Raw genomic sequence first — 26557 nt, forward strand, 5'->3', positions numbered from 1 at the left:
TCTCAAGATAGCATATTTCTTCACACCCCTCATAACGGCATTAACGATGTTGATCGGACGATGATGGAGTTGCATCGATGCAGAATGACGGTAGGGAAAGAGCGAACCCGACCGCGCTACATGTAGCCCCGTTTCTTCATGAAGGCGCGAGAGAATGTCAAAGTTGGAATTCGCAAACATGAATTGGAGTCTTTACGCTAATGTACTGAATCAATGCTACTTATGATCATTGAACGACACCAGACATTTAGTGAGGAGCCGCATACCCTCCCGCATTAGGATCATCAGTAAGCACAACGTAAAAGCCCAACGGACAGATCAAGTCGCTTTGCTTGAACGTCAACGTCGTGTCTTCGGAACACAATGCTCCACTGACAGTCACCTTGCCAATACCAGGCGGTATTCCACACGGCGCACCGTTGATAACGTAGCTGTTGCCTGGCTTCAGGACTGGCGGTGGGTTGGGCGGACTGGGGCCTGGAGCCGGTTGCTTGTTGTACGTAGTAACACCAGGCTCTGCACCAGCGTTGATGGCATAACCAGTGAACGTGAAATGCCCAGGTCCTTTGAAGACGAAGAGACCGGGTGCTTGGACGAGAGAAGGGAAGTCGAAGACGAGGTTGCAGATTTTGCCTTGGGTGGCGTCGGAGTCGAGCTCGAGGTTGAAGATTGTGCATTTGTCTTTTGGGGTGACGGTCGCCCATTCGGTAGCTGGGTAGGCCTTGTCGGGGTTTCTCGCGCTGATGGGCACCAGGGCTGAGGTCGATATGCTTCCCTTTGGTAATTTCCCGTCGGGTTGAGCTGGGTTTGCCGGACATTTGGCAAGACCCTTGAGGACGCCCAATGTGCGTGGTGTGATATCACTTGGCGCAAGTGTGGCTGGGGCAGCGATGGCCGTGGCCAGGAAGGCCGAGAAAAGCGTGAAGGTCTTCATGATGAAGCGAGGGAGTCCGATTTGATGGCTTTGATAAATCGATCAGGTAGGATGAGTGGTTCAGAAACCAAAGCGAACGCGTGGTTGACTTCAGGAAGTTTACTCTCTCACTTTATACTTCTCAATTTTTCCATACCATTATTCCAGCTCAGGTCCGTCAGGCTGGCTCGCACATCGGCAACGATCGTCCAACGTTCGCGTACCGAGTCGTATCCTCGCCTACACATCCGAAACAAAGGACCTATCATCTAAAAGTAAGCTGACAAGCAGATATTTCTTGACTCCAAAAATGGCAAGCCCACTGACGCCTCCAATTCATACGATTTGCCAGGAATGTCAGGCAGGACTGAGTAGGTTCTCAGGTGAGACGTGGCTAGCTGGGTAAGCTCTGGATTCGGGCGGTAGTATCGTGACCCTGCGCTCATTCCTGTAAAGTCAGACGTCTAGACGATGTTTTTGAGTACTATTGGTGGTTGGCCGTTTCATGCAGCAAAGGATACCGGAACCCCACCTTTTACCCGTTGACGCGAGTATTGACTAAGCATTCCCAAGACTGTTGGAGTCGTCCGTCATGCAGTTCAGTATTGAAATGTGCCTTTTCAGAGCTGGGTAAGTCTGCTCAAGCTGGACGAGGGCATCTGTCGGAGGCATTCGGCATGCCGCAATTAGCTCGTTGTGTTTCCATGGTCGTGTCGTAGCTCCTGCATCCAGATACTAGACGTGCGCCAACGAACCGAGCACCCGTAGAAGGAACTATGCTAGATGTCCCTGGTGCGCGCTGATCTAGCGCAAAGCTTGAAAACTGTAGAGGGTGGCGTTCGCAGCGCGGCGACGGTGCACGGCTGATGAAACAACCATGGCTATCGAAATATAGTTCGTGGCCGAAACATAGCTTCGAGGCTACGCTTCCAACAATTATCGCCATGCAGGGTCATCACCGTCCGTGATGAGGTGGTGGTCGAAGTTGATGTGCAAGAGAACGTGGGGTGAAGTTTTGGTGTTCTTAGGAAGCGACCTCGAGAGTTTGCAGTAATCGATGGGCAGCATTCGCTACGGCGGTCATGCGTCATCGCATCGCATGCAGCGCTATCCTTGACTTTGCGGCACTGAAAGAAGCAGGCACGTTCGCAGGAGCATAAGCAAAGAAGGCATGCCTATAAGCTGACGCTGTGTAGCCATGTGCGACGACATCGCATGCCAGAGCAGATCATGACTACCGTTGAGAGGCCACAAGGTCCAAGTTCAATTAGCATCGGTTCAAGGTTTCCATTGGAAAGCCTTTCAGACTAGGAGTCAAGCAAGAGGAAAAGGTGGATGGGGATTGAGGGACAATGTTGCATTTCATCAAGTTCAGAGGATTGCATAGAAGCGTCACGATCATGAGGCACGAAAGATTATTTTCCAAGTTCTTATTCAACCACACCATCCCCGGACTAATTACAATTACCCTTTCCGACACCAAGGATATCTACTGAAGTGAAGACCAATCCTCGATGCAATGTATCGTGTAAAGTCATAGCCTGCCCGTAGACAGGCTCAATTGAAGGTTATGACATTTACAAGAAGAAAGCAGCGAAAGCACCAACACCGGCAACGAAGCCACCGACGTTGAGAGCAGAGGCAGCACCAGTGAACTCAGCAGGGGTGGAGGGCTTGACGTAGCCACCGGTCTTGGTGGGGTAGCCAGTGCCAGCAGCAGGGGGAGCACCAGTGCCAGCAGGGACAGAGGGGTAGGGAGCACCACCGGCAGGGGCAGATGGGTAAGGAGCAGAGCCGGAAGGCTTGCCGGCACCGGGAACCATGGGGTAGCCGGAGGGCTTGCCAGCACCAGGAACGACGGGAGTACCGGTGGGGTAGGGGACGGTGACGGTGATGGTGGTGGAGCTGAGGCAAGAGGTGGTCTCGGCCTCGGGGACCTCAGGGGTCATGGAGGAGGCAGGGTAAGAGGGAACCTCAGAGGTGGCGTGCTCAGGAACCTCGGGGGTCTTGGTGGAGACGGAGGGAACCTCAGCGGGCTTGGAAGGAGTCTCCATGGGGTACTCAGCAGGCTTGGAGGCCGAAGGAGTAGGCATAGCGGAGGACTCGTGCTCAGGGACCTCGGGGGTCTTGGAGGCGGGGTACTCAGGAGCAGGAGCGGAGGGAGTCTCAGCGGGGTAGGCTGGGTACTCAGGAGCCTTGGAGCTCTCAGCAGGGACCTCAGGGTAGGCGGGCTTGCTGGACTCGGGCTGAGCAGGGTAGGCAGGGTAGGCCGGGGCAGCGGGAGTGCTGGCCGGGGCGGCGGGGTAGGCGCCGTATTGGGGAACGGCAGCGGCAAGGCCGGCGAAGGCAGCGATGGCGATGGAGTAACGCATGTTGATTGTTGGGTATTAGAACTTGAAACGGTAGAGTTGGAAGTGTTGGTTGGTGGTGGAGGTGGTGGGAGAGAGTTGGCGAGTGTGTATTATTAATGATAGTATTAGTTGGTAACAACGAATGGACGACCGAAGGTCAAAGGACTTGAAGCTCGAAAGTTTGGCTGTGAAGTGGAAAAAACAGCAAGGCGACCTCGCTGCCTGGATATATACCGTCAGGAGATTACAGCACGGTAGCGCGGACCGGAAACAAGTGGCCACTGAAAGGGGGAAACAGGACGGGCGACAGGGGCCAAAGCATCTGGGCGCTGCAAGTGGTCTGGCGGATGTCAGGGCTAATGCAGGAACCAAGCTGGCCTGCCGCCCCGCTGGCCACTCGCAGGCGGTGCGTGCCTGGTGCTAAGACCAGATCGGCAGGTTGGCTGTGGAGGCTCGCGGTGGCTTCTCGTGTTGCAGAAATGAACGGCCTGTGTTGGTCGTTCAGTCCAGAATGTGTTGTTGTCGTCTTGCTGCACACAGGCCGCCATCCCCAGGCCGGCGGCTGTTGTTCTAATTACGCGCTATCGGCGGAGGAACGCAGCATTTCCATTTCGAGAGCATCGCGAGGCACGTTTGTCCTCACGGCCTCTGCTCTGTGCGAGCTGAGCCTCTAGATGGCGATCTCGTCAGGGTATCTTCAGGGGCGGCCCTTATCGTGTTGCCCGTTGAACAGAGGTTCTCCACCGGCACTTGGGCCTCCCAGCAAAGCCTCTGGAGATCATTTTCCTGAAATAGTGTCTTTACGGTGTCAGTGTTGCAGAATCTGCAGGGTGCGTCAGCGCATGTTTAGTTTTGCAAACATCTCACTGCGCCGTTCACGCACGCTCGAGCCTGTGAGGACCCAACAACACATTCGGTCTTTTGCTTACGGAAGACGTCACCTGCCCTTGGTGTTGTTTTCGCGCCGGAGCCGGTGTTGCACGACCGAACGGTCCTTTGTGTGAGGCGCCGTGGCTCCAGAATCGATAATGGCATTGGCCACGCCACTTTGCCGAGGGTGGAGATTAAGCATTAGTCGCTTACCAATGCGGTCTAGCTGCTTTCTGCGCTGTCCCCTTTCGTCTCCACCACGCCCTGTGCAGTCGACCTTCATTTCGGCCTCAAGTCCAGCGCCTTCTCGCCGGCGATACTTCACGATCCGATCTCCAGATTCCGTCATAGTCGTTGCCATAGTGTGTTAGTCGGATTACTCTTTTTGCGCGCTTCAGCTTCCGTGGCCGGAGCAGCAATATGGCGCTTTTCGTTTTGACCACGATGCGTGTTGACCGCCTCGCATTCATTTGCATGTGCCGCACACCTGCATTCAGCCGGAAAACGCTCCGGTGGGCTTCGGCGACAACTGCCAGGAGACCCTCCCATTCGCTTTCTCCGCTGCCACATAATCAATGCCGATCATATAGATGCTAAGCGCACAGCTGGCTTGATCAGGCTCGTGATGGAGCGGCTTCGTCGTAGCGAGATAAGGCGGTCAGATCATTCGACATCGAGAACGGAGTTGCGTGTGAGCAGCTTGTGATTGGTGCACAGCGGTGTCTCTGGCACGAGCTCGTGACCCACACGGACGCCTGAACAACTGTCGGCATTTGACTTGGTCGCGAAGCATCCGATGCACATCTCAGTACGCAAAGTTTCTGTTCTTCCTGTGTAAACTTTCTCGCGTTGCATCGTTCTTCTCCAAAGCGACTGTTCTTTCCCGACTGGATGGCTTCCATAGCCACTGCTAGCTGTGCCTGCCCGAATCTGTGGAAGTGCCACCCTCGGCTGCATGGAGACCCCGGCCTATGTTGACCATTTTACGGCCTCTCGAAGGACCTCCTGCACCCGTCACACCGCCACTGCAATATGCCACCGGACCTCTATCATGCCTAGGATTTTCACCTGTGGATACAGCTCCAGCTCAGCTTATGCCAGAAGCTCTGCTGCTCTGCTGCCATTCCAAACGACGAAGGCAGTGCTGGATCTTCACCCGAGGGACGTGACCCATGCCCTAACTTCTCTACTCACTCGCATCGCCCTACCTGCATGGAACTGGAGATGCGATTACTTACGTGGTTACATACCGGAGGAGATACTTGCGGACCATATGCCAATGTAGCCTCGCAAGCTTCGCCCGGAACCTGAGCAAAGGAAGCCATGGTGAACCCCAGTCCGTTTCCGAAGCCACCGATTCCCAGCGGTTGATAATCACATCGCCCGAGCGCCTGTAACAATCCTCCCCATGCGACATGGTTGCCCAGTTTGTTGTCTCAGTTGAGTCAAAAGCTGAACAGGACTTGTGAGCAGGTATGGATAAGGTGGGATGCGAGTTTGTTCAAAAGATACGCGGTCAGATGTCGTGATACACGTGCTGCACTCAATAAGGTAAGGGTAAGATGCACATTCAGAAGACGTTGCGCTACCGCAAAGTGTGGAACCATGAACTCAGCGACCAAGGTTACAACCAACACCAATGACTGGACAAGCATCACATTACATGCGACCATGGAACCGTGGTTCAAACCGTACGGCTTCATTCCGCGATGAATCTTGCACCTGAATACAATACAAAACCCTTTGCACCTGCATTTCCCAGTGATACCCAAGGCAGCTTCCATTCAGAGAAAAAAAATATGCTAAGCACCTGCATTTCCTTCTCTCATACCAGCCGCAACCTCAGCCTCCACGCAACACGACACATCCACGAATGCCTGATGAGCCCTTCCGCTTCCTTGACCTACCCAAGGAGGTCAGGTTCATGGTGTACGAGAATCTTCCTCGGATCATCATTAATACGACAATCGAGCCTCACCCCGGTGACTACTGGCGTCTTCGACACCAGCCATCTTTCACGCTCATTCACCGCAGCACTAACACTTCTATTCTTCGAGTCTGCAAGGAAATTTACAAAGAGGCAGCGCCGCTCGTCCACAGGACGATCCGAAATTTCATCCTTGAGGCATCGCCCAAGGTTGCAGGCAGCATTGATCGCTACACCCACGCCAAGTCCCTAGCACCGATTGTAAGAGCTGCGGCACGCGACTTTGATCACCTCCGCTCAAGACTCGATCTCGTTCCAGTTGGCCAACACGCTGCCCCGGAAACTCTTGTCGACTACGAGAGCAGAACATCCAAGTTTCTCCAAGACCTCACCGAAGCTCGCAAAACCACTGCGGATTGGGATTTCTCAGACTTGCCCGAAAAATATCTTGTGGACACGGACGTATTCTTACCCGGCAGCATAAATAAAATTGTACCCTCTTTGCCGAACTACGGGTTGAGCGATGCTGAAAAACGCACGATACGCACCTTCATCACCACGGCCTCGATACAACTCCTCTACCACCACATCAAGCGTCTGTCCCGCCCTACACTCAGCAACCCCACCATCGAGTTCGTACGTATCTGGGATCGCCAGGCAATAGCCGAGATATCAGAAGTCTACTACACACGTCACCAGTGGTGCGAGATGGACTTCGTGACGGCCTTCAATATTATGGGTCGGGGTTTCCGCTCCAAGTGCTACGACTTCGGCGTCAATATCCAACTCGCGGGGTACGTGCCGATAAGCCAAGGCCAGAAGCCGTTGCTAAAGGAAGGTGCTTTCGTCGCCTTGCCGACAAGAGATGGGCATGTGGGTGGATTTGTCCCTCCGGGAGTTGGCATTGTGGTGAGATGGGAAGAACCTATGCCGGAGTGGGTGTGGAGAGAGGGATGGCTTCCAAATGAGTAGTGACCGTGATCGAGACTGTCGGATCGGTAGCCGCTCAAAGATTACATCGTTGGCAGGTCACTACTACTGCGATAAACATGCAACAACTATAGACGACGTAACGAACCTTTCGCCATTAGCCCACTTAATAGCTTTACTCGATCCTCCTTTCCAAGCGCGTTGATTGGTGGGTAATTGAATGCAGAGGGAGTAGTAGCCAAATATGACGAATTCATGAAGCCCTTAGAATGCGCTCATGTAGTGATGATACATGACATGACTGGACAGACGAGTACAATTCTCAGCGTAACATGAGCCTCATAGCGCATCTGTGCATACCTGGAATTGGTAGTGTACTCATAAAGTGCTAAGTCATTCTGCGGTAGTGCACCCATAAAGTGCTATGTTATTCTGCGCTATCTCACAGGCGTTGACGTCGTGCTGACGAGTAGCCTCCATCACTTCACCACTTTCACCATCACATCATGCAAAGCAACAAAACAATCATAACAGTTCTCTCAGCATACATCATACTCTACTCACACAGGCTAGACATACATGATCCACTTTCCCCGCTCCCTCAACAGTCGAAGCAAAGGATACAAAAACAAACAAAAAAAGACAAAAAGCCTTCATCCAACGCCATGCTAATACACACATTTCCATAGTACCTAGCCTGTGAGAATGCAAAAACATCATACCAACCCGATCGATCAATGAGACATTGATACCATATGCATGTCATGTCATGCCCCGTAGTGGAAAGAGGAAACGCCAGTGTACGCCTGTTAATCCGCCCAAAGATGATGTGTCTTGGCCTGGTAGGCAGGCGCAAGGTAGTTGTAGTGTGGAAGGGACTCAAAACCATCGGGCATGGCTTAAGCCTTCATCTTGCCGAGGAAGCCGTCGAGATCGAACTCTTCCTCATACTGCTTCTCGTCCCAGAGATCGCCTAGTTCGTCCAAGAAGCCCTTCTTGCCCTTCTCTCTCAGCGCACCGGTGGCGTCGACAGCGTCGTTCTCGTCGATGCCTGTACGGTCGTCCTTGGCGTTGCTGGGCGGTGCTGGTAGTGCGGCAGGATCGTTTGAATCGGCCGAGACGTTGAAGAGATCGAGAATCTGGTCTGTTTGCATGGACTGGAGACCCGCGTTTTGTTGATTGACGACGGTGGAAGCTATATCGATCTTGAATCTTTGGAGACTGGGGAAATTTGTTAGTGAGAAGTTACAAGTCGGAGGGTCTGGATACTTACTTCAAGATCTTCTCTTCCAAGGTACCGCGCGTGACGATTCGGTAAACGTTGACGACCTTCTTCTGACCGATACGATGCGCGCGGTCCATGGCTTGGATATCCTTTTGTGGGTTCCAGTCGTGCTCAACAAAGATGACGGTATCGGCACCAGTCAAGTTGAGACCCAGACCACCGACACTGGTTGTCAGAAGCAACACATCGTATGAGGGGTCGGTGTTGAACTTGTTGACAATCTCTTGACGCTTGGTAGCTTCCACACCACCATCCAGACGCATGAACTGCACAGACGGAAGCAACTTCTCAAGAACATTGTGCTGAACCATGTCGAGCATCTCCTTCATTTGACAGAAGACGAGGGCGCGATGTTGCGAGACAGCTTCCGGTAGGTCGCCATTAGCGGCGGCAGACTTGTCGCTGACCACGTCGGATGCGCCGATACCACAGTCCACAAGCAGATCCTTGAGAGCGCCGAGCTTGGGTGCATGCGCAATGTCATCGATCGTAGTGTTGTGCTTCTTGAGATATTGCTGAGTCGGCTCGTATGCCTTGTTGGTGGGTCCCTTGACGACGAGCGAAGGTGAGTTGCATAGCTTCTTCATGTACTGAAGAGCTTGGAAGATATGTTGCTTGCTCTCGCGGTCGGCATTACCGGCCTTAGACTGAATCTCCTTGCCTTGGCGCTTGGTGAAGTCGTCGAAAAGGTTGCGTTGCAACTCAGATAGATCGCAGTAATAGTTTTGCAGGATCTTAGGCGGTAGGTCATCCAGCACCTCTTCCTTGAGACGGCGAAGGAGGAACGGAAGCACCTGCTTGTGCAGAGCTTCGATCGCCAGCGCACCCCGTTCTTGCTCCTTCGACGAGCTCTTGGCGAACCGGGAGGCAGCGATAGGCTTCGCAAAACGTTCCTGGAAGACCTTCTCTGTACCAAGGAAACCGGGCATGAGGAAGTCGAAGAGCGACCATAGCTCGAGCACGTTGTTTTGAATAGGTGTACCGGAGAGGATGAGGCGGTGATTCGACTGGAATTGCTTGACAGCCTGGCTGGTCTTGGACTTTGAGTTCTTGATCAAGTGACCCTCGTCGAGTACGCAGTAGTTCCAGGTGATGGGCTTGAGAATGTCGGCGTCATTCCTGCAGATATCGTACGAAGTAATGACAATATCCACTTTGTCAAGCTGATTCCTGTGCTGGCCGCGGATAGGTGGCGAACCAACATAGGCTACGCAGCTAAGGAATGGTGCATACTGGCGAATCTCTTGCTGCCAATGACCAGACAGCGTGGGCGGGCACACAATGAGAGATGGTAGACGTCGGAAGTTTGGATCGCCGGATTTGGCGAACTCATCTGCGCGCATATGATGATCACTTGCCACCATGCATAGCGTTTGTAGCGTTTTACCAAGACCCATGTCGTCGCAGAGAATACCGTGAAGGTTGTACCGGTTGAGGAACGCCAGCCAATTGACACCCTCTTGTTGGTATGAACGGAGCGTCGCCTTGATACCGACAGGAATCTCGAAAGGCTCCACTTTCTTCGCATCCAGCATCTGGGCGACGAACTTGCGCTCTCGGTCTCGGCCCTTGAGGAGAGTGTCCGGAAGGCCTGGCGGGTCGGGGATTCCAGACTCAAGTGGTACAAGCTTCACAAGCGTGGCAAAGCTGGTCGTGGCCAATAGTCGGACGTCGTTGTCAGAGTCGCTCATACGACCAAGAACTGGGGTGATGAGGAAAATGACGTATGGTAGAATGGCGTCTTCCATAACATGGATGAGATGATAGATGCACTCGATGGCTCCCTGGCGGGCGTGCACGTTTCCACCGTCACTGATGGTCGGTAGCACGCTCTCGACAAGCATGGTAACACCTTCGACAGACATGACGCTGCAGACAGTTGCGAAACACTTGGCAGCTGCGTACCGCAAGACGTACAGTTTGCTTTGGAGAGCCTTGGCAATAAGTGGAAGCAGGTCCTTGACGAAGCCTCTGACGCTTGGGTGGAAACTGCCGGCCAGAGCACGTAGAGTCGACAGGGCATCAACAACTTCCTGGCCAAAGACGCCGTCCTCGTTGAAGATTTGCGCGGGGAGTGTGGCCCCGGTAAAGGCGTCCTTGATGGGCCGTTCAATCAAATCCTTCAGGATAGGCACCTTCTCGAAAATTTCAGCGCCGAAGCTCTCGACGACTTTCTCAAGACCCTCTCGCGCACCACGCTTGGTGATCCTGGCAGCCCGCGACTCTTCTGCGAATCGAGCAGCGTCGGGGTGATCGCGCACATCTTCATCTTTCTTGAGCGTAAGAATGCCTGTTTCGATGTGTGACTGTCCAGCGAACTCGGGTGTTTCGGCTGTCTCCATGCAGTAGAATTTGACCAGATTGCCGACAACCTTGTTGACCACACCAGATCTCTTAGCGTTGACGAGGAACACAATGTAGCCAGCGACTGCGGCTGCCGAACGTCTCTGTAGCTCAACGTTCTCTTCTTTCTTGACGCTGTCCATCATCGCCTTGATCGGTGGTGATGGCTTCTTCGGAGGCGAGTTGAGCGCGACAAGTGCACCGGCTGCAGCGGCCTTGATGCGAACATCGCGTTCTTCCTTGATGTCCTTGGCTTCTTGAATGCTCGTCTCTACTTCCTTGCGTGCTGTGTCCAGATTTGCTCCTGCGACCATGCGGGCGGACGGCGTCATGGCCTTCTTTAGCTTCTCGAACTGCACGTTGATCAGCTTCTCGGCATCTGCGACGCCAAATGCATAGTGGTTCGCATTCGGCATGCCCTGGACAAGGGCAGCGATCTGTGGAAGGCTTTGGACATGGGCGTCGTGGAAGATGCTCAACAAAGAGTGGCATTGAGTCCGAACAATCTGCAGCTTGGGCACAAGATCCTCGTAGGCGGCAGGCCTCTCGCCTTCAACCATAGGCAGCAGGGCCTGGACGAAGGACTCAGCCAAGGCATCTTTAGTTGCCAGGTTCTTTCCAAACTCCTCAATGATGATTGCAGCCGTCAGTTGGGTTGACGAGTTCTGAGAGGACAATGGGGCCAGCAGCCTAGATCTGAAGGTCTCGAGCCTCGACTCTTCAGGCCAGGCTCCCATCGCTTTGCCGAGAGCTTGTGCTGCAGAAGTCCTGGAACGGATCATGACGTCCGCGCCTATGAGTTCGAGATCACCAGTGATCATGTGTCCGTCGACGTTATGAGACTGTGAGGCTGGAGTAGGTGTTGACGTTTCGTCCTTTCCAATACGCGACTTCTTTCTTCTCTTCTGAGCTGGCTCACTGCCATCTGGTGGAGACGACTTACGGCTCGGCTCAGAGTCGGGTGGCGGGCCCATGGCTTGTCCGGAGGGTTTGATGAGCAGTGACTTGTTCAACGATATCGGGTGACGTGATACTCCAATAGGTGTGAGCGTGAGAGGAATGACGGCATCTAATATGGGTTCCATAAGAGGCGCCAGTTGGCTACCCAAGGCTGCGACGATAGCATTCCAAAGCTGGAGGGAGAGTTTCAAGACACCTTCGTTGCGTTCAAGCAGGATGTTCTGGAAAATGAGTTGCAATGCCCTGCTATCTACCCAGCCGTCCGAGCCTTCGCTTTGGATGTTGAGGAAAGTGATCAGCGCACGCAGCACTGCCGCACGGACACTGGTGATGGTATGTCGTAAGAAGGGGAAGAGTCGTGGCACCAATTCGTGGAATGATTGGGTCGGATCTTGTCGTGCGTTGGCTTGCATCGCTTCCAAAACTTGAGGAAAGCCACAAAGCTTGGCCAGAAGGTCCATGATAAAACCAGTACTGGCACTCAGGTCGTCCTGTAAACTGGAAAGACAAGACCAGACCACATTCATCAGGTGCTCGAGTGATTTTGGACGCATCTCGATGAATTCCTTCGCCACGGGAATAAGGGTGGCTGCACTGATGGCTCGGACATCGTCGTCGGAATTACTCAGACCGCTGATAACTGCGGCGAGAACTCCATCCAGTAATGTGCCGTCCTCGAGCAGTAGGTCGTTTCGTACAGCAACAAGGTACCGTAGTCCGATCATGCCACCTTGACACAGGGCCCAGGGTGCGCTCAGAGGATTGGTGTCGAGAGGAAGGTTGTGGTTGATGATAAGGCGATTGAGAACCTGGAACGTTGCAAGGACGTTGTCGCGAGACATGTATTGGAGCAAAGACCCAAGCGCTTGTCCGGCCGTCTCTCGTATGGGCGCAATAGCATTATCGCCGGTGAAATCTGCAAAACGATCGAGCATGAAGATGCAGACCATACGACATGCCAGATCATTCAGCCATCGCTGATTCAGCCGATCGTTCTCCGCCCGGCTCAGCCCCTTCCGCCTGCCAGCACCACCGCCGTGGATACGGAGAATTTCTCGGAGGCCCATGGCAGCACCATGGCGTACCTCCCAGGTGTAATCGAAAAGTTCGACAGCGAGATACGCACAGACACGCTCGAACGGCCATTCCAGCCCTTGTTCTTCAGCCTCTGTTTGGAAAGACGACTTCTCTGCTACCGGCGCGCCCTTGAACTCCTTCACAAACTTCGCGTCGTCGTCTCCACCGTTGCGGTCAAGTGAAAAGTAGTCGTTCATGGGTTCGTCCTCGTCTCCGTTCTCCGACTTCTCAAACTTTAGAGCAGTAGGATGTGGGCGAACGGGGGTCTCGATGAGGTCAGCTTGTGAGTCTTTCCTTGCAGTTGAATTGAAGTCGACAACTTGGACTTTGCTAGCACCTCCGGCGGCCTGTCTTTTGTTCTTGCGCCTCAAGGCATTCTGCTGACGTTTGCTGAGTCCTTTGCCATCAGGTGTGCCTGCAGTAGGTGAACTACCATGGTGCATGCTCTCTGACCGCGAGACGTTGGTGTCGATACGGTGCATGCCGGGAGTCTTTGGAGCGGGAGTTTGTGGCATCATCTCCTGGGGTGGTGTAAGGTCCTCAACCCATGCGCCTTCAAAGCCAAGTCGCTTGAGTAGAGTGCTCTTTTGGTACTCCAGTCGTTCGGCAGGGTCCATGGCTGCGAGCTTGTAGTCATGTTCCTTGGTGCCGAGAGAAGCTAGGACCTTTCCAAACTTGAGGATTGAGGGCAGGTCCAGTGTAGCAAGATCGAGTCCATCGGCGAGCGGTGGGAGGGTGCTATCGCCGTTCTCCTCTTTCTTGACTAGTGCGCCATTGCTGTCTTCCGATTTGACCTCGCCATTGGACTCTGATTGGGCTTCCGGTTTGACGGACTCATCCTGATCATCGGCGTTGGGGTCGAACTTGTCGGCATTGGCAGCGATGCCACCTATCGCCTTGGCAGCGGCAACTCTTGTTTCCCAGCTTTTTGATCGCAAATAGGGTATGACTCGGGTAAGAAGATTGAAAAGCTCATCGGGATGTTGTTTTTGGACGTCGGCTAGCTGGTCGGCTGCTGTGTTTCGGATTAATGCTGTGCTGCCAGTCTCGAGGAGCCTTGGCGGGGGTTAGCGAGAGTCAACAGAGACAAAGGAAGCAAGGCTGTTCAAGCGTGATTAACTTGTCGCAGAATATTGCAACGTAGTTTGATCAAGCAGTGAAAGACATGCAGGACATGCGCCGGGTATACTCACGTTACGAGACGATCCAATCTGGTGGCACTACCAAAGCGTTAGCGCGTCATGCATGCATCGATGCGATATGCGACAAACCTCATCTTCGCGCTGCACTTTTGACAGTCGGGCTCGCAGGTGGAGCGCAACCAGAAGAATTAGAAATTACTAGGCGCCCGCAGGCGTAGCCATGGAAGCACTGGGCACGGCACAGAAGTGTTTGGGCTGCGTAGTCAGAGTTGTGGAAGGGAGTCACGTGATGGGGTGGTAACTCGATGCGGTGCCGGGAGCGCGTCGGAGAAGGTGGGCTGCGGGCCTATCTAAGAGAATGAACAGGTCATTAAGTAGGCTGGATCACCACCAGGAACGGGCTAGTGGCCTGGCCCGTGCGTCCCGTTTCAGGGAGCAGAGGGAAATTTTTGCAACATCAACGGCGCCGGCCAGAGTAACGCAGGTGCAAACAGACTGGCTTCTCTTACTGCGAAGGCGATTCACCGTGTCCGATGTATTTTTGATGCTGGTCGTGCGCGGTGCGATGAACCGGTCGCGACTTCCTTTGACAGAGATGTGGCCTCTGCACGCTAGCCGGATCCATCACCGCTCATCAACGCGCCTGCTCAAAGACCAACTTCCAACATCTCCACCCCACCTACTCGTAATCACATACGATGATCGCATTTGGTGTCGCGATATTCTCGCGACAGCACTTGCACTTACTACTCACCCACTCACTACAGTCGCACAACCCCCAGCCTCATCGTTATCAACGCGTCGTTGTCACTAGGCTAGGCTACCATCTTCATTTCTGACAGCCAGCCAAAGCGCTCCGGTGCCCTGGTGGCTTACAAGGCTGCCTACCGGTAAGCCCTTGACCACTTCTCGACCATCGCAGCAGCCGCAAACAGTGCAGCCCTTTCCGCGACACCCTCTGCCCTATTCGACGGGTAACAAACGCGCATTCTGTATATATCCAGTAGCCGTGGCAGGGCGGATGTACCGGACCCAACCTCTCGCTTGGATTGATCTACATACCTAGGTAAGGCGCTGCAGCTAGCGCATGCCTGCATCGACATGTCTTCTGGGGATATCGTTCGTCTACACGCCTTCTTTTTCCTATTGATTTTCCTGTCTTCGGGCCTCAGCGCACTCCCATGGGAATGCGACGTTTTCCCCGCACCGCTTGCGCGTTGGACATGTAATTTCGAGGTGGAGTCCAACAAACCCGGTCAACGCTTCGTGCTACCCTCTATTTGGTACCGCGCCTGTGGCTGCAGACTGCAGATAGCGGTCCGCGACACGTCCGTGCCTAGCCACTATTACCATTCATGAACGACGCGTAAAGCTTTAGCGCAACGCCTGGATCGCATCGTCGAGGAAGTGTCAGGAACGCGCGCCTTCCAAGTGACACATCATAATTCTAGTTCTGTGACATCACACGTTGTGGTACAGTGTTAGGGGGCGGCCGAAAAGGCTTTGCCTTGATTATGATGAGAGACTGACCTACTTATGAGTCTTGAAATTCAGCGTTACCGGCCCCACTCTCCAAAAAGTTCCATACAATTCCTTCAGACAGCTTGTTTCCAGTCCTCCCCAGCTTTTGCAGCCCGTTCTCGACATTGATCACTACAGGACGAAGAGTCCACCAGTCCGGCATCTGCATAATGTAGCCCCCTTTTGGTACTGGGGTAATAGTAAAGTATCTCAGACTATGATGCTGCTCCGCCGTGCACTTCAGCCTCGCATCCCGACCATGGCATATGAACTTGCCTGAGACGCAGCTTCGGAATCCGAACCAGCCCGAACTTTCTACACATTCCCACAGGATGGATCCACGACCGCTAGGCGGTGCTAGTACGATGTTCCCATCGAGCAATGTAAGCACATTGCCGCATGAGGTCGAGCGAATGATGACGGTAGATCCATCGGAAGGCACCCAACTCGTCGAGCCGTGATCTTTCACAGGGTCTGAAGTAACGTTTTCGGTAGTCGTGGTAGGTGTATAGATGCTAGAATCGTCTAATTCTGAGATGGATGTAGTATCGGGCTGGTCAGGCTCCTGAGAAGCCATGTTCGACAATCAAAGAGCCAGTCCTACTGCGACATTTAGGTCTGCGCGAAGTCAAGGAATCAGTACTCTGTTCAGCAACCAATTTCTATCAGGTGCTTACCTACTCACAAAATGTGGCCCGCTTATTGTAGTCGTCGTTGTTGTCGTTGTGAGTTGGTGCTGCCGCTGCTACTGCTGCGGGGTATGGGGCGCTCTAATCCCTGCTTGCAGTGTGGCACAGCACATACTTCGCTTCAACTGGGTGGGAGGGGAAGTCGATGTCGCTAATTATTGCATCACTTGACGAGTTTAGGCCGTCTTTGATGTCTGACAGTCATCATGTTCTCGCGTGATATCGCATAGCCGTAACGTTAGCCTTTGACGCACGCATGCCCTCGCACGTCATGAACACTCTGAGTACTTTTGAAACATCATTTGAACATCAATAGACATTTGGTGACGAGACTTGGATCGCTCAGTCAATCTTCTTCTTTCCGCACACAGAGACCGAGGAACATCGAATTGTTGTCTTCGGTTTTTTGGAAGCGGACTCCCACCATCGAAGATACGTATGGTGTCTTTTGGTGTTGAACAGCTAATTTTAGGTTCCAAAATGAGAATGAGAATGAGAGAGAAGGCAAATGAAAGTAGATGGTTTTTATATCCACGTGCCACAGACGCGAAGACGGAGAAACATGTTGAATTCCTTACACGGCTTTTAGAAAAGCTACTGTCCTTCTTTATCCAGACCATCATACGGTAGACTCTCGTTTTTTTGTACTTTCTCATTTCGCCGTCTACGAAGTATTACCGCGCTGCTCTGCATGTTACCAAAGAAGTCGCTGTTTTGAGATATGACAATATCAGCTTTTCTCGTCGAGCCAAACACATGTAACAATCGTTTCATACCTTCTGCGCGGCAAAAGACTATGTCATGGCCAGTTCTCTCGGAGAGCATGTGCTTGGAAATGGATGTTTTGGTACGTCTACTCCAGGAAGACATTGGTCTGGTGCTTGGTTAATTTGGAAAGGCGCACGTTTTGTGTGTTAGTGGAGGGTTGGAGGAAGGAAGGAGACCAGCTCTTTATATATGGTGGCCGCACGCTAGTCGTCCTTGCCTAGACTACGAAAAAAGTATGGGTATCTTAGACTGAACTTGGAGCCCGATTTTGAATGAAGTTTGGCTGTTGAACAGACATGCGATCTTATTCCGGTGGTTTTGGAGGGCGCTGGTGGCGGCCAAGACATGCGTGAGACGTAGTAGTTTTTTAGACTCTCGAAAAAGATCATTGAACTGTTTCTTGAGCTTTGAAGCTATCAAATTTATTTTCTAATGCATAATAACAGCTCGGAAAGGGCCGTGGAAGTAATTTATATACTCAGTGAGAAGACATGGATCGTAAAAGCGGTGGTGACGGAAGAGCAACACATAATCTTGGATGACATGTTCTTTGGAACACGGAACACGATCGCGTATCAATACTGAGGTGTAAGAGGCGCGATTTCAATCATAGCTTTTGCGCGGGGTTTATTTGGAGCAGCTCGAATGCATTCAGGACATTTCGCTGTCTTGCAGAGTTTTGAGTCGTTCTTTCCAACACATGAGTCCTGGATGTATTTGTTTCTGGGTCTCAGCAGTCATGACATTGATATCCTTTGCCTTTAGTATTTTGAACTGTGGTATGAGGTTGAAGGAGCAAGGAAGCAGAAAGTTGGCAGAGTTAAATACTCGCGAGCATGACCATTGCCAAGATTCTAGTGCCAGATGAAGTTGTATCATAACCTAGCGACTACGCCACAGTACATCCTGGAGCCTACACGGCACGAAAATGTCACAAAAGTGCCTCTCCAAAACCCATGCAGTCCTCAAAGTGCTCCGTCCCACATCTTCGGGCACCACCCAGTCCTATTATTACTGGCTATTGAGCTGCTCAATGCGGGCGAGCAGAGCTTCAACGGCGCTACAAAAATCGTTAGTAGGGGTCAATGAGTGGGAAGGAATGAAGACGTACTCTGAATCGGGGGTATCAGACAAGAACTGAGCCTCCAAGTCGGCTTGAGCGACAGCGAGCATAGTAGCGACGTTGTGCCCGGTCGGTTCAACGTCTTCCTGTGCTTCGCCGTTCTCCGGTACCGGAGCGGCCTGGTCTCCTGCATCCTCTCCAGGACCACCTGTATACTGAGGGACACCTGGGCCTGGTCCGGCCAAGAGTTCATCCACAAGTTGAGCCGCGGAGACTGCCGAGGGCATGAAATCGTCGTATCGCGCCTGACGGGGTGGGATGTATGCCTCAGATACCGTGTGCTCGATGGCGTTCGTCGAGTAATTCTGCTTCCAATACAACGAGGCCTTGCTGCGACCCTTCTCTGGTGCCTGTGAACGAGGTAAGTATACGCCTCGGATACATTTTGGACACCTGAATTTACCTGTTTGGAGAGATATAGTTCGATGGAGCCATCCCGAACATCGGCGTACGTATCGAAGCCCTGCGAGCGCATGTAGTAGCAGAGACGCAGCGCATCCTTGGCAGCGGGATGCATGTTGTCTGCAATACGTTCTGTCCAGTTATGAGCTTGCCGGACCGTGAGCTTCTCGGATGCGTGCCTAAAGAGCGTCAGTACATCTCTCACATCAGTCCTTACTTGTGTACCACTTACTTGTTAAGGTACTCCAAGAGCGCAAGTTGTACTTTGGTATAAGCGGGTGTGTTCACGGTCCCCTCTGCCTCCTTCACCTCGTTGTATGGGGTCTTTGGCAGCATAGAAACAAGCGTCGTGGCAGGCTTGAGAGCGGATTGGGCTCGAGGTACAGACACTGGAACAACAATATTGTCGCCTTCGCCTGTAGTTCCGGCAGTCCCACCTCGTGTAGGCAAGTTACGCGCCATGTTCCGATGAATCTGCGAAAGTTCTCGAAGCTCGTCAACTGTGAGGGTGGGTACAATCTGGTCGAGGAACTGGAGTAGATCTCTAGACACACGAACCGAGTTTCTGGATCGACGAAGCTGGCGCCTTGCGCGGTTGAGTTGTTCGATGGCTTGCGGATCGACGAGAAGCGCAGAATCGGCGGGGTCGGTGTCAGACATTTGAGCGATAGTAAGCCTATTTATCGCATGGAGCGTTCGAACGCCGCCGGTGGCGGAAGGACTGTGAATGAACGATGATGTTGTGGGTAATTCAATGTGCGATGGAGGACGGTGAGAAAGAAAAGTGCCAAGACCTAACAAGTGAAGGAGCGTTGTGTAATCGGCAGTGAGTGAGGAAAGTGCGACTGGAAGTCCAGCCTAATCCGGCGGTTGTATACCTGTATCTATTTTTCTGTACAATATCGTGCTTAGTAAACCAGATCGTAGAGATACTCAACGTAGTTCAGAATGCAAATGTACATGACAGAGCACACTAAATTTCTTCAGGGTACTGGCTTTCTGACTGCCTTCCACATCGCTGAGATAGCAGGAATGCGAGTATATAGATACAACCAAAGAAGCATGATGATATGAAGGCGTGTCGCGATATGCCGTACTAACGTTCGTGACCGTAATTGCTGAGGACATTGTATTAGTGTCGTGACTGTTGTGACGCATTCCCACCTAAGCATCACCGCGGTGGACGCTGCAATGTTGACAAGCTTGTACATGTCTCTCGTTAGATATCCATCAGCGTCTCTACGCCACTCTCAATACCTACAAAGCTGCTGCCCTCGCATGCAGGTGGTTGAAGACGTTCATCTGCGAGGCCAGCTGCTAGCGTCCAGTCATCGCACGCACCAAAGCCCGCCTACACAATCTGCGACCCCACGAACCAACCAAGCCGAGCCCAACAGACGTCCAGCCCTAGAGTCCAGGCGCCCTTGGCCCCGCGTAGATAACTTGAATGGCGGCCGTCCAGCCAAGAGATGCTGTCCGAGATGCAGGTTTCCACGCGGGACGATCAGTTGGTCTGGGTTTCTGGTTCAGATGACGTATAGCGCAACCCATCCACGCACCCACCCCTGTCTCGATGCCACCACAGCGGGCCACAAACTTGTAACAAGCACGGTGCAAGTGATCGAGGATGAGATCACCGCTGGCGCAGATGGCGTACACACGGGAAGGCGCAGGCGTGCAGGTGGAGTATATATATGGCTGACTGCCTGATCTGTGTTGGGTCTTCACATGCAAATACACACAACCTTACGAACCTCCCAAATTACCGTTCATACACTCCAATACGATTAATAAACAATATCCACACTACCCAAGATGTCAGACCAAAACAAGGCATCGCAGAAGACCTACAGGGAATCCGCGGGAGAGTACTACAACCAAAAGTACGAGACATGGATGCCATGGATCGAGGACCAGTACCTGAAGTGGTTCACCAAGGATAACAAGGCATCTTATGCTACCAAACGTACGACTCTTATATCCTACCTTCTACCCGACTGCCCATCGCTAACACTTCTCCCCATAGAACAACTCGACCAGACCAAGGTCACAGGCATCGACCAAGTCGACAACCTCCAAGACGGCGTAAACAACCTCGTCGGCGGCCAAGTCGGCAAGGGAGGGCTCGCACAACCCCTCGGTGATGCCGTCTCCAAAGAGGGCATCAACCGTGCCGAACGCGGCGGCAAGGACGACAAGGGAAACCCTGTTGAGAGTCAAGGACCACTGGGTGGTTATGGACAGAGTGCTGCAGATGGTGTGAAGGGAGGTGCAAGCAGTGTTGCTGGCGGCGCGAAGAGTGCTGGTGGATACGTTGGAGGCATGTTTGGTGGCGGCAAGGGAAAGGAGGAGAAGAAGTAGGGAGTTGGGGCCGAAGGACGATGATATGATACCATGATTTGCAGGAAGGTTGTTTCGAAAGGATTAGATTGCCAGACTTTGTGTTGAGTCGGATAGCATGAGTTGAGTATTCAGCTTCAGCAGTAATTCATTTATACCCTCTAGATATTCTTGTGCCGGCCCTGAACGAGTGAGCAAGTCTAGTACACATCATCAACACTGCGGAGTCTCCACTACGACACAGCATGTGCATCGACATCCACCACGGTCCCCTCTCCTTCCTCGACACCAAACAATTTCAAGCAATTCCCTCTCTTAAACATCCTCGCGCAGTCCACCGCATTCGGCTGTCCCTTCTCTACGTCTGCTCCCCCATCATACAACACTCTAACGACATCATCGTACCCTTTGAACACAGCCCCCGCAATAGGACTCTGACCCCTCCCATTTAGCACATTCGCATCAGCGCCGTTGTCTAGCAGCATCTTAGCAGTCTCAGCCTTGCCATGGTAGGACGCCAGCATGAGAAGTGTGTCGCCGGATGAGTTGGTGAGGTTTTTGGGGATGCCGGCGCTGACGTATTGCGAGAGGGTCGATGTGTCCCCGCTGCGGGCGAGGTCGAAGAGGCGCGCTGCTAGGTCGAGGGCGGCAGGTGGGAGGTCAGAGGTGGATCTCGCGTCGGGTGGTGCTTGGACGGCGCCATCGGTGTCGGTTGCGCCTGTGCCTGCTGCTTGGGCGGCTTGCTGGCCGTAGGACTCTTCGTAGGATGGCATCTTTGAGGCACGCTGGGCGAGATGCAGGTATACGATGCGAAGTGAGGATGGCAAGCGTTATGCGAGTGAAATGGTGTTAATGGCAGATCGCCTTCTGATATATCGTTTTACATGGTGAAAGTCGAAAGCGTAGACGCTGAGTGAGAGCAACAGGCGCAAGCATCCATCTCCCGAATGTCGATGACGAAATCAATCCCGGTCGCGCTTTCCGAGCAGAAAACGCGCTAGTGGACGCTCCATCGTTTTGCTTGGCGGAGATCGCGACTTCCCCAGGGCCCATTCCATTGTTCAACCAGCAGAAGTTAGCCTTCCCACCCAACCACCCCCCATTACGACGACGCCAGCACAAGAGGCCGGTACTCTTGTTGATCGCGCGATCATGGCTTCACCACCACACATCCCACAGCTCAACGTCCCCGGCAGTCGCAAGCGCGGCAGCATATCCTCTCACTCCGGCGCGCCCACAAAAAAGCGCAAACCCTCCAACCTACGCAACGCCTTCTCCCCAGATGCCGAATCAGTCGGCGGTTCCCCGCGCCAGTACTCGCGTTCACCGTCCGTGGAAAGCAACATTACGACATCCGTCGTCAACGGCGTAGGAGGGAAGAAGCGACGGAAGAAGGGCGGAGACGGAGGCAGTGTCGCGGGCTCAAGCGCAAGAGGCGGCAAAGGCGCCGACGGACGGAGCGCAATAGGAGGTGAAGATGAAGATGGCGACGGCGGAGAAGAAGCAGAAGACGACGACGATGACGAGATGGGCGAGGAAATGGGCATGGAAATCGAAGGTGGCATGAGTGTCGAGGCGCGCAGGAAACAGGAGAAGGAATACGAACGGTATGTCTCCCATCACCAACCTCCGTCTGCTGTTCCAGAGCATATTCGCTAATTCAACATGACAAAACAGCATGCTAGAAGACTTCATGACCCCAGCCCAAATGGACCGCTACGCAACCTACCGCCGCATCCGCCTTAAGCGGGAAACCGTCCGCAAACTCGTCAACCAAACCCTCTCCCAATCCGTCCCCCAACCCATCATCATTGCCGTAACATCATACTCCAAAACCTTCATCGGCGAACTCATCGACCGCGCCCTCACCGTCCGCGACGAATGGTCCGCCGTCCGCACCCATCTGCCCAACCCAAACTTGCCGGGTCCCATCCTCAGTCAGAGTCTGGTCAGACCTAGTGCTCATATCAAGGATGATAGGAATAGGCCGACTAATTCCGATATTACGAGTGCGGGCTGGTATCCTACGCAAGTTGATCGCACGGAGAGTCTGTGGAAGGAGGTGGAGAAGGATGCTAGTTTACAGGATAGGCTGAAGGCGTGTGATAAGGGACCGCTTACACCAGCACACCTGAGAGAAGCGTTGAGGAGGTATAAGAGGGATCGGGATGGTGGGGGTGCTGGATTCGCGGGCATGAGTCTGGAGGGTGTGGAGAGGACCATGGGCAGGACCGGTGGAAGGCGGCTATTCAAGTGAGGTCTTGTTCTCGCGATGAGGGCAACTTTGAAGCATAGCGACGGCGTTTGGGAAATGTATTGCTAGCATGAGAGTACACTTGGAAGAGACCTTAAAATCAGTGCAACGCTGACGATCATGCAATACCACATTACTACGAACATCTATCCGCAATACGTGAACGAACTTCATCAATACGACGCCTGATTCAATGGTCATAAATAGGAGTGGAAGTGAAACCTTCTCAAGAGGCATTTTGTGAAGAGCTACATTTGTCATAGCTATTCATCATTCCAGTCCATCCCAGCCGAAGAGAGAACACCTTAGGAAATCATAACGCTAACCAACAACCATCTAGTTCTCGTGCATAAGCTCGTGGAAGGTCTCGGTGGCATACTCGGGCTTGCCCTGCTCGAGCTTCTTCTGGCCGAGCTTCTCCTTGGAGAAGGTAGCAGCGTATGGGTTGAGGCGGAGCTGCACCTGGAAGTTCTTGAGCGGGTTCTTCTTTTGTACGACACCACGCTTGGAGACGGCTCCACCACGGACGGGGCGGAGGACCTTCTGGACGTCGCTGGAGTTGACGATCTTGCTGAGGTCGGGCTGGCTCATCATGGTGGAGGGCAGGAGGTAGTCCTTCTTGAGCGCTGAGGGCTCAGCGGTGGATCCGTAGACCTTGTCGAGAGCGCTGAAAGCGGATGAGGTCCAGACGATGAAGCGACCGAGGTGGCCACCGGGGGCGAGCTGGAGGAGGTTCAGGGAGTAGACGGATGAGGTCTCGACACCTGGGATGTTGCGGAAAGCAAGGACGAGCTCCTTGCCATCCTCCTCGGGGTTGTAGATGACGAGGGGTCCGCGGCGCTGAGTGTGACGGCGGCCACGGAGCTTACCCTTACCAGCGCGGACCTTGCGTGTGTTGCGGGCCTTCTCGACATCGGCACCAGCACCGACAGCCTTCAGCAGAGCGACGGCGGCGGAGGTCTTCTTGATGGCGGCATCGGCGAAAGCAGTCGATGAGATGACGAGAGGAACCTCAGGGACGGTGCTGATGGCGTGACCGCGGGCAAGGAGAAGAGCAGGGCTTCCTGAAGCAGCGAGCGCAGACGCGGTAGCGAAACGCTTCTGGTTCAGGTTGATCTTCTGGTGCCACTTGCGCCAGATCTTGGTGGGCGCGAACATGCGACCGGAGCGGCACATGTTACCGAAGGCAGCCTGACCGGCACGGTGAGTACCTCCACCAGAGACACGGGGAATACGGGCCACAGCGCGACCGGTACCCCAGGACTCGGCAGAAGTCTGGTGACCAGCCTTCTCGGAGCTGCTTGTTGTTAGACTGTGTGGTTGTGCGGCGCGCGAGGTAGGCTTACACAGCGTATGGCTGGCGGCGGTTCTTGTTCATGCCAGTGTGCACCGCGTGGACGATGTCAGGGCGGATGGGTGCCTGGAAGAGTTGTTAGCATTGGCCATAGTCCCTGATTTGCGTCCAAGTGCATCGCAGAGCCGTATCCAAGAGACTGAGAGAAGCAGACAAGCCAGAAAATGCGGCTTTCGCTACACTTTCACAAGAGTGCATCATGGGAAGAACTCTGCGTAGTCCAGCTCAATGCGAGCATCCTCCGCTGCCACCTGTGTCCCCGCTCTTTCGATGTTCTTCCCATGTGTGTACTCCTCCAGCTGCCGTCGCAGCCCTCAGTCCCTCCGGTTGTGGTTTGCATCGTATCGCGAAGTTCGAATTGCGGCGGAACTGACCTTGAAGACATTGGGCACGGGGACGGTGTCCTTGGTGGCCTCGCCCTTGGCGGAGACGACGGTGACGGTTGGCCTCGACATGATCGCTGTTGTGATTGACCTGGTGGTTAGTTGTCGCGAAAAGAAGAGGCTCTCGACTTTCGAGTTCTTCGGGCTCGCTTGAATTTCGCATGGTGGGCGGCGCTAGCCCGCTTTGGCTTGGCGTTAGTGGTGGTCATTGATGAGCGCATCTGCACGCTGAACAACAGAACATGCACTTTCGCCTGCAGTTTTGCGAAGGTTATTAAAGTTTTCTCAGTCTGGGGCTATTATGTAAGGCGAACGTGGTGATGGCTTTGAAAGTTTCTACCCATTTTCTTCATGGATGAAGGCGAACGTAGCCATGCTGAGTTTATCATTACTACGGCCATATCAGGTACTGACTATGAAGAAGCCAGATATAAGATTTCGTCTTTTACATATGTAGAGGCTGTAAGTAACACAGAGCTTGCGTTGCTTTGAATGAACAATTAGCTTGTGGGATAAGTCGATTTCCAATACTAATACATCGAAGTTTCTGATCAGAGGGTGCAGTTTGACCACATCTACATATGAGCGCGTTATCCTTCCGTCATACTTTCAAGTATGCTTAGGGAACAGCGTGACACGGTAAGAATGAACAGCGACTTGTAGCTTCTGACACAGTCACATTCCATTCTCATGCAGCACCCACAACTTGTTACACATGTCTCTGGCAGTATTCTAGTCCAGCTGAGATGTGCAAAGCGCCTATGTCAAAGTTGTGACTACAGCTGGACACGAAGGTACGTTGCCCGTTCTTGTGAGCGAGCATAGCGTTCCATGTTATGAAGTCGGACGCAAGTCCGAGAAAGCTATGACATGCGCGCAGTGTGTCGTGGTGACGTGCTACAATACAGGTACCACGGCACATAGGCCACAGGGGCGCATGAACCTCATTTGAGTATGTTGAGACTTCACGCACAACCAAACCTATGATCAGGTCGACCATGAAATGTACAGAGCACGTCCCAGCTTGCTGGTCAAGGTCGTCGCAGAGGATTAGGTTCTCGGACCGCCAGCACGATCGCAAACATTTGAACCTCACTGAGGCCCGTGATACATCACCCCTTATCTTTTATCTCGAAAAGAATGCTGCTTGGTCCAAATCACCCTAATAGCGGGAGAACCAGACTGTTCTGTCACAGCTGCTACGACTCACTGCGTGTAGCGTCAGGGCCGGCAAAGAGACTCGGGCCTTATTGGGGCCTTGTGTTGGGAGGCCAGAACACTTCCCAAGGACGACTCAGTCGGGAAACCCGTCTAGTTGGTAGCGAAGAGTTGGGCTCTGATCTCCACGTTGCAAGTTGATAAGTATGGAAACTACCAATGAGTCGCTCAGTCGACCTATCCCGATCTCAAGAGCACGTGCCCAGGAAGATGAGGCGGACTGTCCTGAGTCGTTGGATCTTCGCATGGGTACCCGAATCGGTGTCGCGTTGCTTTTTAGGACGGATTCTGCCGGTGTTAAAAGATGCTGAAACGCATTTGGTGTGGGCTCGCCGAATCGGGGCTTTGCGTAACAGAAAGAACAAATTACCAACATTCAGGGCACAGGCGGCGGCAGAGGTGGAAATACGTTTCGGCAGGTACTGCAAGGACTGCGGCTCTGCGTGGCAGTCATACGGGAAAAAGGTCCACAAATGCTGTGGGAGAGTTTAGGATTGCGAAACTGACGGCAGAGAGATGAAACGCGTGGTAATCCTCACATGACGGAGACGCAAAAACTCACCCCGCCAACAGGTGGGTCGATAAGTTCCCACGGTGCGTTTCACGTTGCAGATATTTGCTCCGACTGTTTTGTGCCTCAGAAGGCCGCGATGAAGTCAGTCGCAGTCGCAGTCTTGCACGCAGCGAGAGTCGAAACGATGGCTGTG

General features: G+C 53.2%; 9 protein-coding genes across 9 annotated transcripts; 3 read left to right on the forward strand and 6 right to left on the reverse strand.

The window, feature by feature from the left end:
* Nucleotides 1–247: 247 nt before the first annotated feature.
* J4E79_009483 (uncharacterized protein) lies at nucleotides 248–934 on the reverse strand (the record flags this gene model as incomplete). Its single annotated transcript, XM_049358329.1, has 1 exon — nucleotides 248–934. The coding sequence occupies one exon, from the start codon at nucleotides 932–934 to the stop codon at nucleotides 248–250; it is 687 nt and encodes a 228-aa protein (XP_049207184.1).
* Nucleotides 935–2490: 1556 nt separating this feature from the next.
* On the reverse strand, nucleotides 2491–3285 carry J4E79_009484 (uncharacterized protein; the record flags this gene model as incomplete). Its single annotated transcript, XM_049358330.1, has 1 exon — nucleotides 2491–3285. One exon carries the CDS (start codon nucleotides 3283–3285, stop codon nucleotides 2491–2493), a length of 795 nt encoding a protein of 264 aa, XP_049207185.1.
* Nucleotides 3286–6007: 2722 nt separating this feature from the next.
* J4E79_009485 (uncharacterized protein) lies at nucleotides 6008–7033 on the forward strand (the record flags this gene model as incomplete). The annotated part of the gene is made up of 1 exon (XM_049358331.1): nucleotides 6008–7033. One exon carries the CDS (start codon nucleotides 6008–6010, stop codon nucleotides 7031–7033), a length of 1026 nt encoding a protein of 341 aa, XP_049207186.1.
* An 857-nt stretch (nucleotides 7034–7890) lies between these two features.
* Nucleotides 7891–13932, reverse strand: J4E79_009486 (uncharacterized protein; the record flags this gene model as incomplete). The annotated part of the gene is made up of 4 exons (XM_049358332.1): nucleotides 7891–8212; nucleotides 8265–13712; nucleotides 13850–13876; nucleotides 13928–13932. The coding sequence occupies 4 exons, from the start codon at nucleotides 13930–13932 to the stop codon at nucleotides 7891–7893; spliced, it is 5802 nt and encodes a 1933-aa protein (XP_049207187.1).
* Nucleotides 13933–17787: 3855 nt separating this feature from the next.
* On the reverse strand, nucleotides 17788–18961 carry J4E79_009487 (uncharacterized protein; the record flags this gene model as incomplete). The annotated part of the gene is made up of 4 exons (XM_049358333.1): nucleotides 17788–17836; nucleotides 17888–18249; nucleotides 18303–18480; nucleotides 18534–18961. 4 exons carry the CDS (start codon nucleotides 18959–18961, stop codon nucleotides 17788–17790), a joined length of 1017 nt encoding a protein of 338 aa, XP_049207188.1.
* A 1155-nt stretch (nucleotides 18962–20116) lies between these two features.
* J4E79_009488 (uncharacterized protein) lies at nucleotides 20117–20662 on the forward strand (the record flags this gene model as incomplete). The annotated part of the gene is made up of 2 exons (XM_049358334.1): nucleotides 20117–20267; nucleotides 20328–20662. The coding sequence occupies 2 exons, from the start codon at nucleotides 20117–20119 to the stop codon at nucleotides 20660–20662; spliced, it is 486 nt and encodes a 161-aa protein (XP_049207189.1).
* Nucleotides 20663–20874: 212 nt separating this feature from the next.
* Nucleotides 20875–21414, reverse strand: J4E79_009489 (uncharacterized protein; the record flags this gene model as incomplete). Its single annotated transcript, XM_049358335.1, has 1 exon — nucleotides 20875–21414. The coding sequence occupies one exon, from the start codon at nucleotides 21412–21414 to the stop codon at nucleotides 20875–20877; it is 540 nt and encodes a 179-aa protein (XP_049207190.1).
* Nucleotides 21415–21793: 379 nt separating this feature from the next.
* On the forward strand, nucleotides 21794–22898 carry J4E79_009490 (uncharacterized protein; the record flags this gene model as incomplete). The annotated part of the gene is made up of 2 exons (XM_049358336.1): nucleotides 21794–22248; nucleotides 22319–22898. The coding sequence occupies 2 exons, from the start codon at nucleotides 21794–21796 to the stop codon at nucleotides 22896–22898; spliced, it is 1035 nt and encodes a 344-aa protein (XP_049207191.1).
* Nucleotides 22899–23231: 333 nt separating this feature from the next.
* On the reverse strand, nucleotides 23232–24704 carry J4E79_009491 (uncharacterized protein; the record flags this gene model as incomplete). Its single annotated transcript, XM_049358337.1, has 3 exons — nucleotides 23232–24192; nucleotides 24242–24315; nucleotides 24624–24704. 3 exons carry the CDS (start codon nucleotides 24702–24704, stop codon nucleotides 23232–23234), a joined length of 1116 nt encoding a protein of 371 aa, XP_049207192.1.
* Nucleotides 24705–26557: the final 1853 nt, after the last annotated feature.

This window comes from Alternaria viburni (genome assembly GCF_023758015.1).
Source record: "Alternaria viburni strain BMP 2772 chromosome Unknown scaffold_25, whole genome shotgun sequence".
Lineage (NCBI taxonomy): Eukaryota > Fungi > Ascomycota > Dothideomycetes > Pleosporales > Pleosporaceae > Alternaria > Alternaria viburni.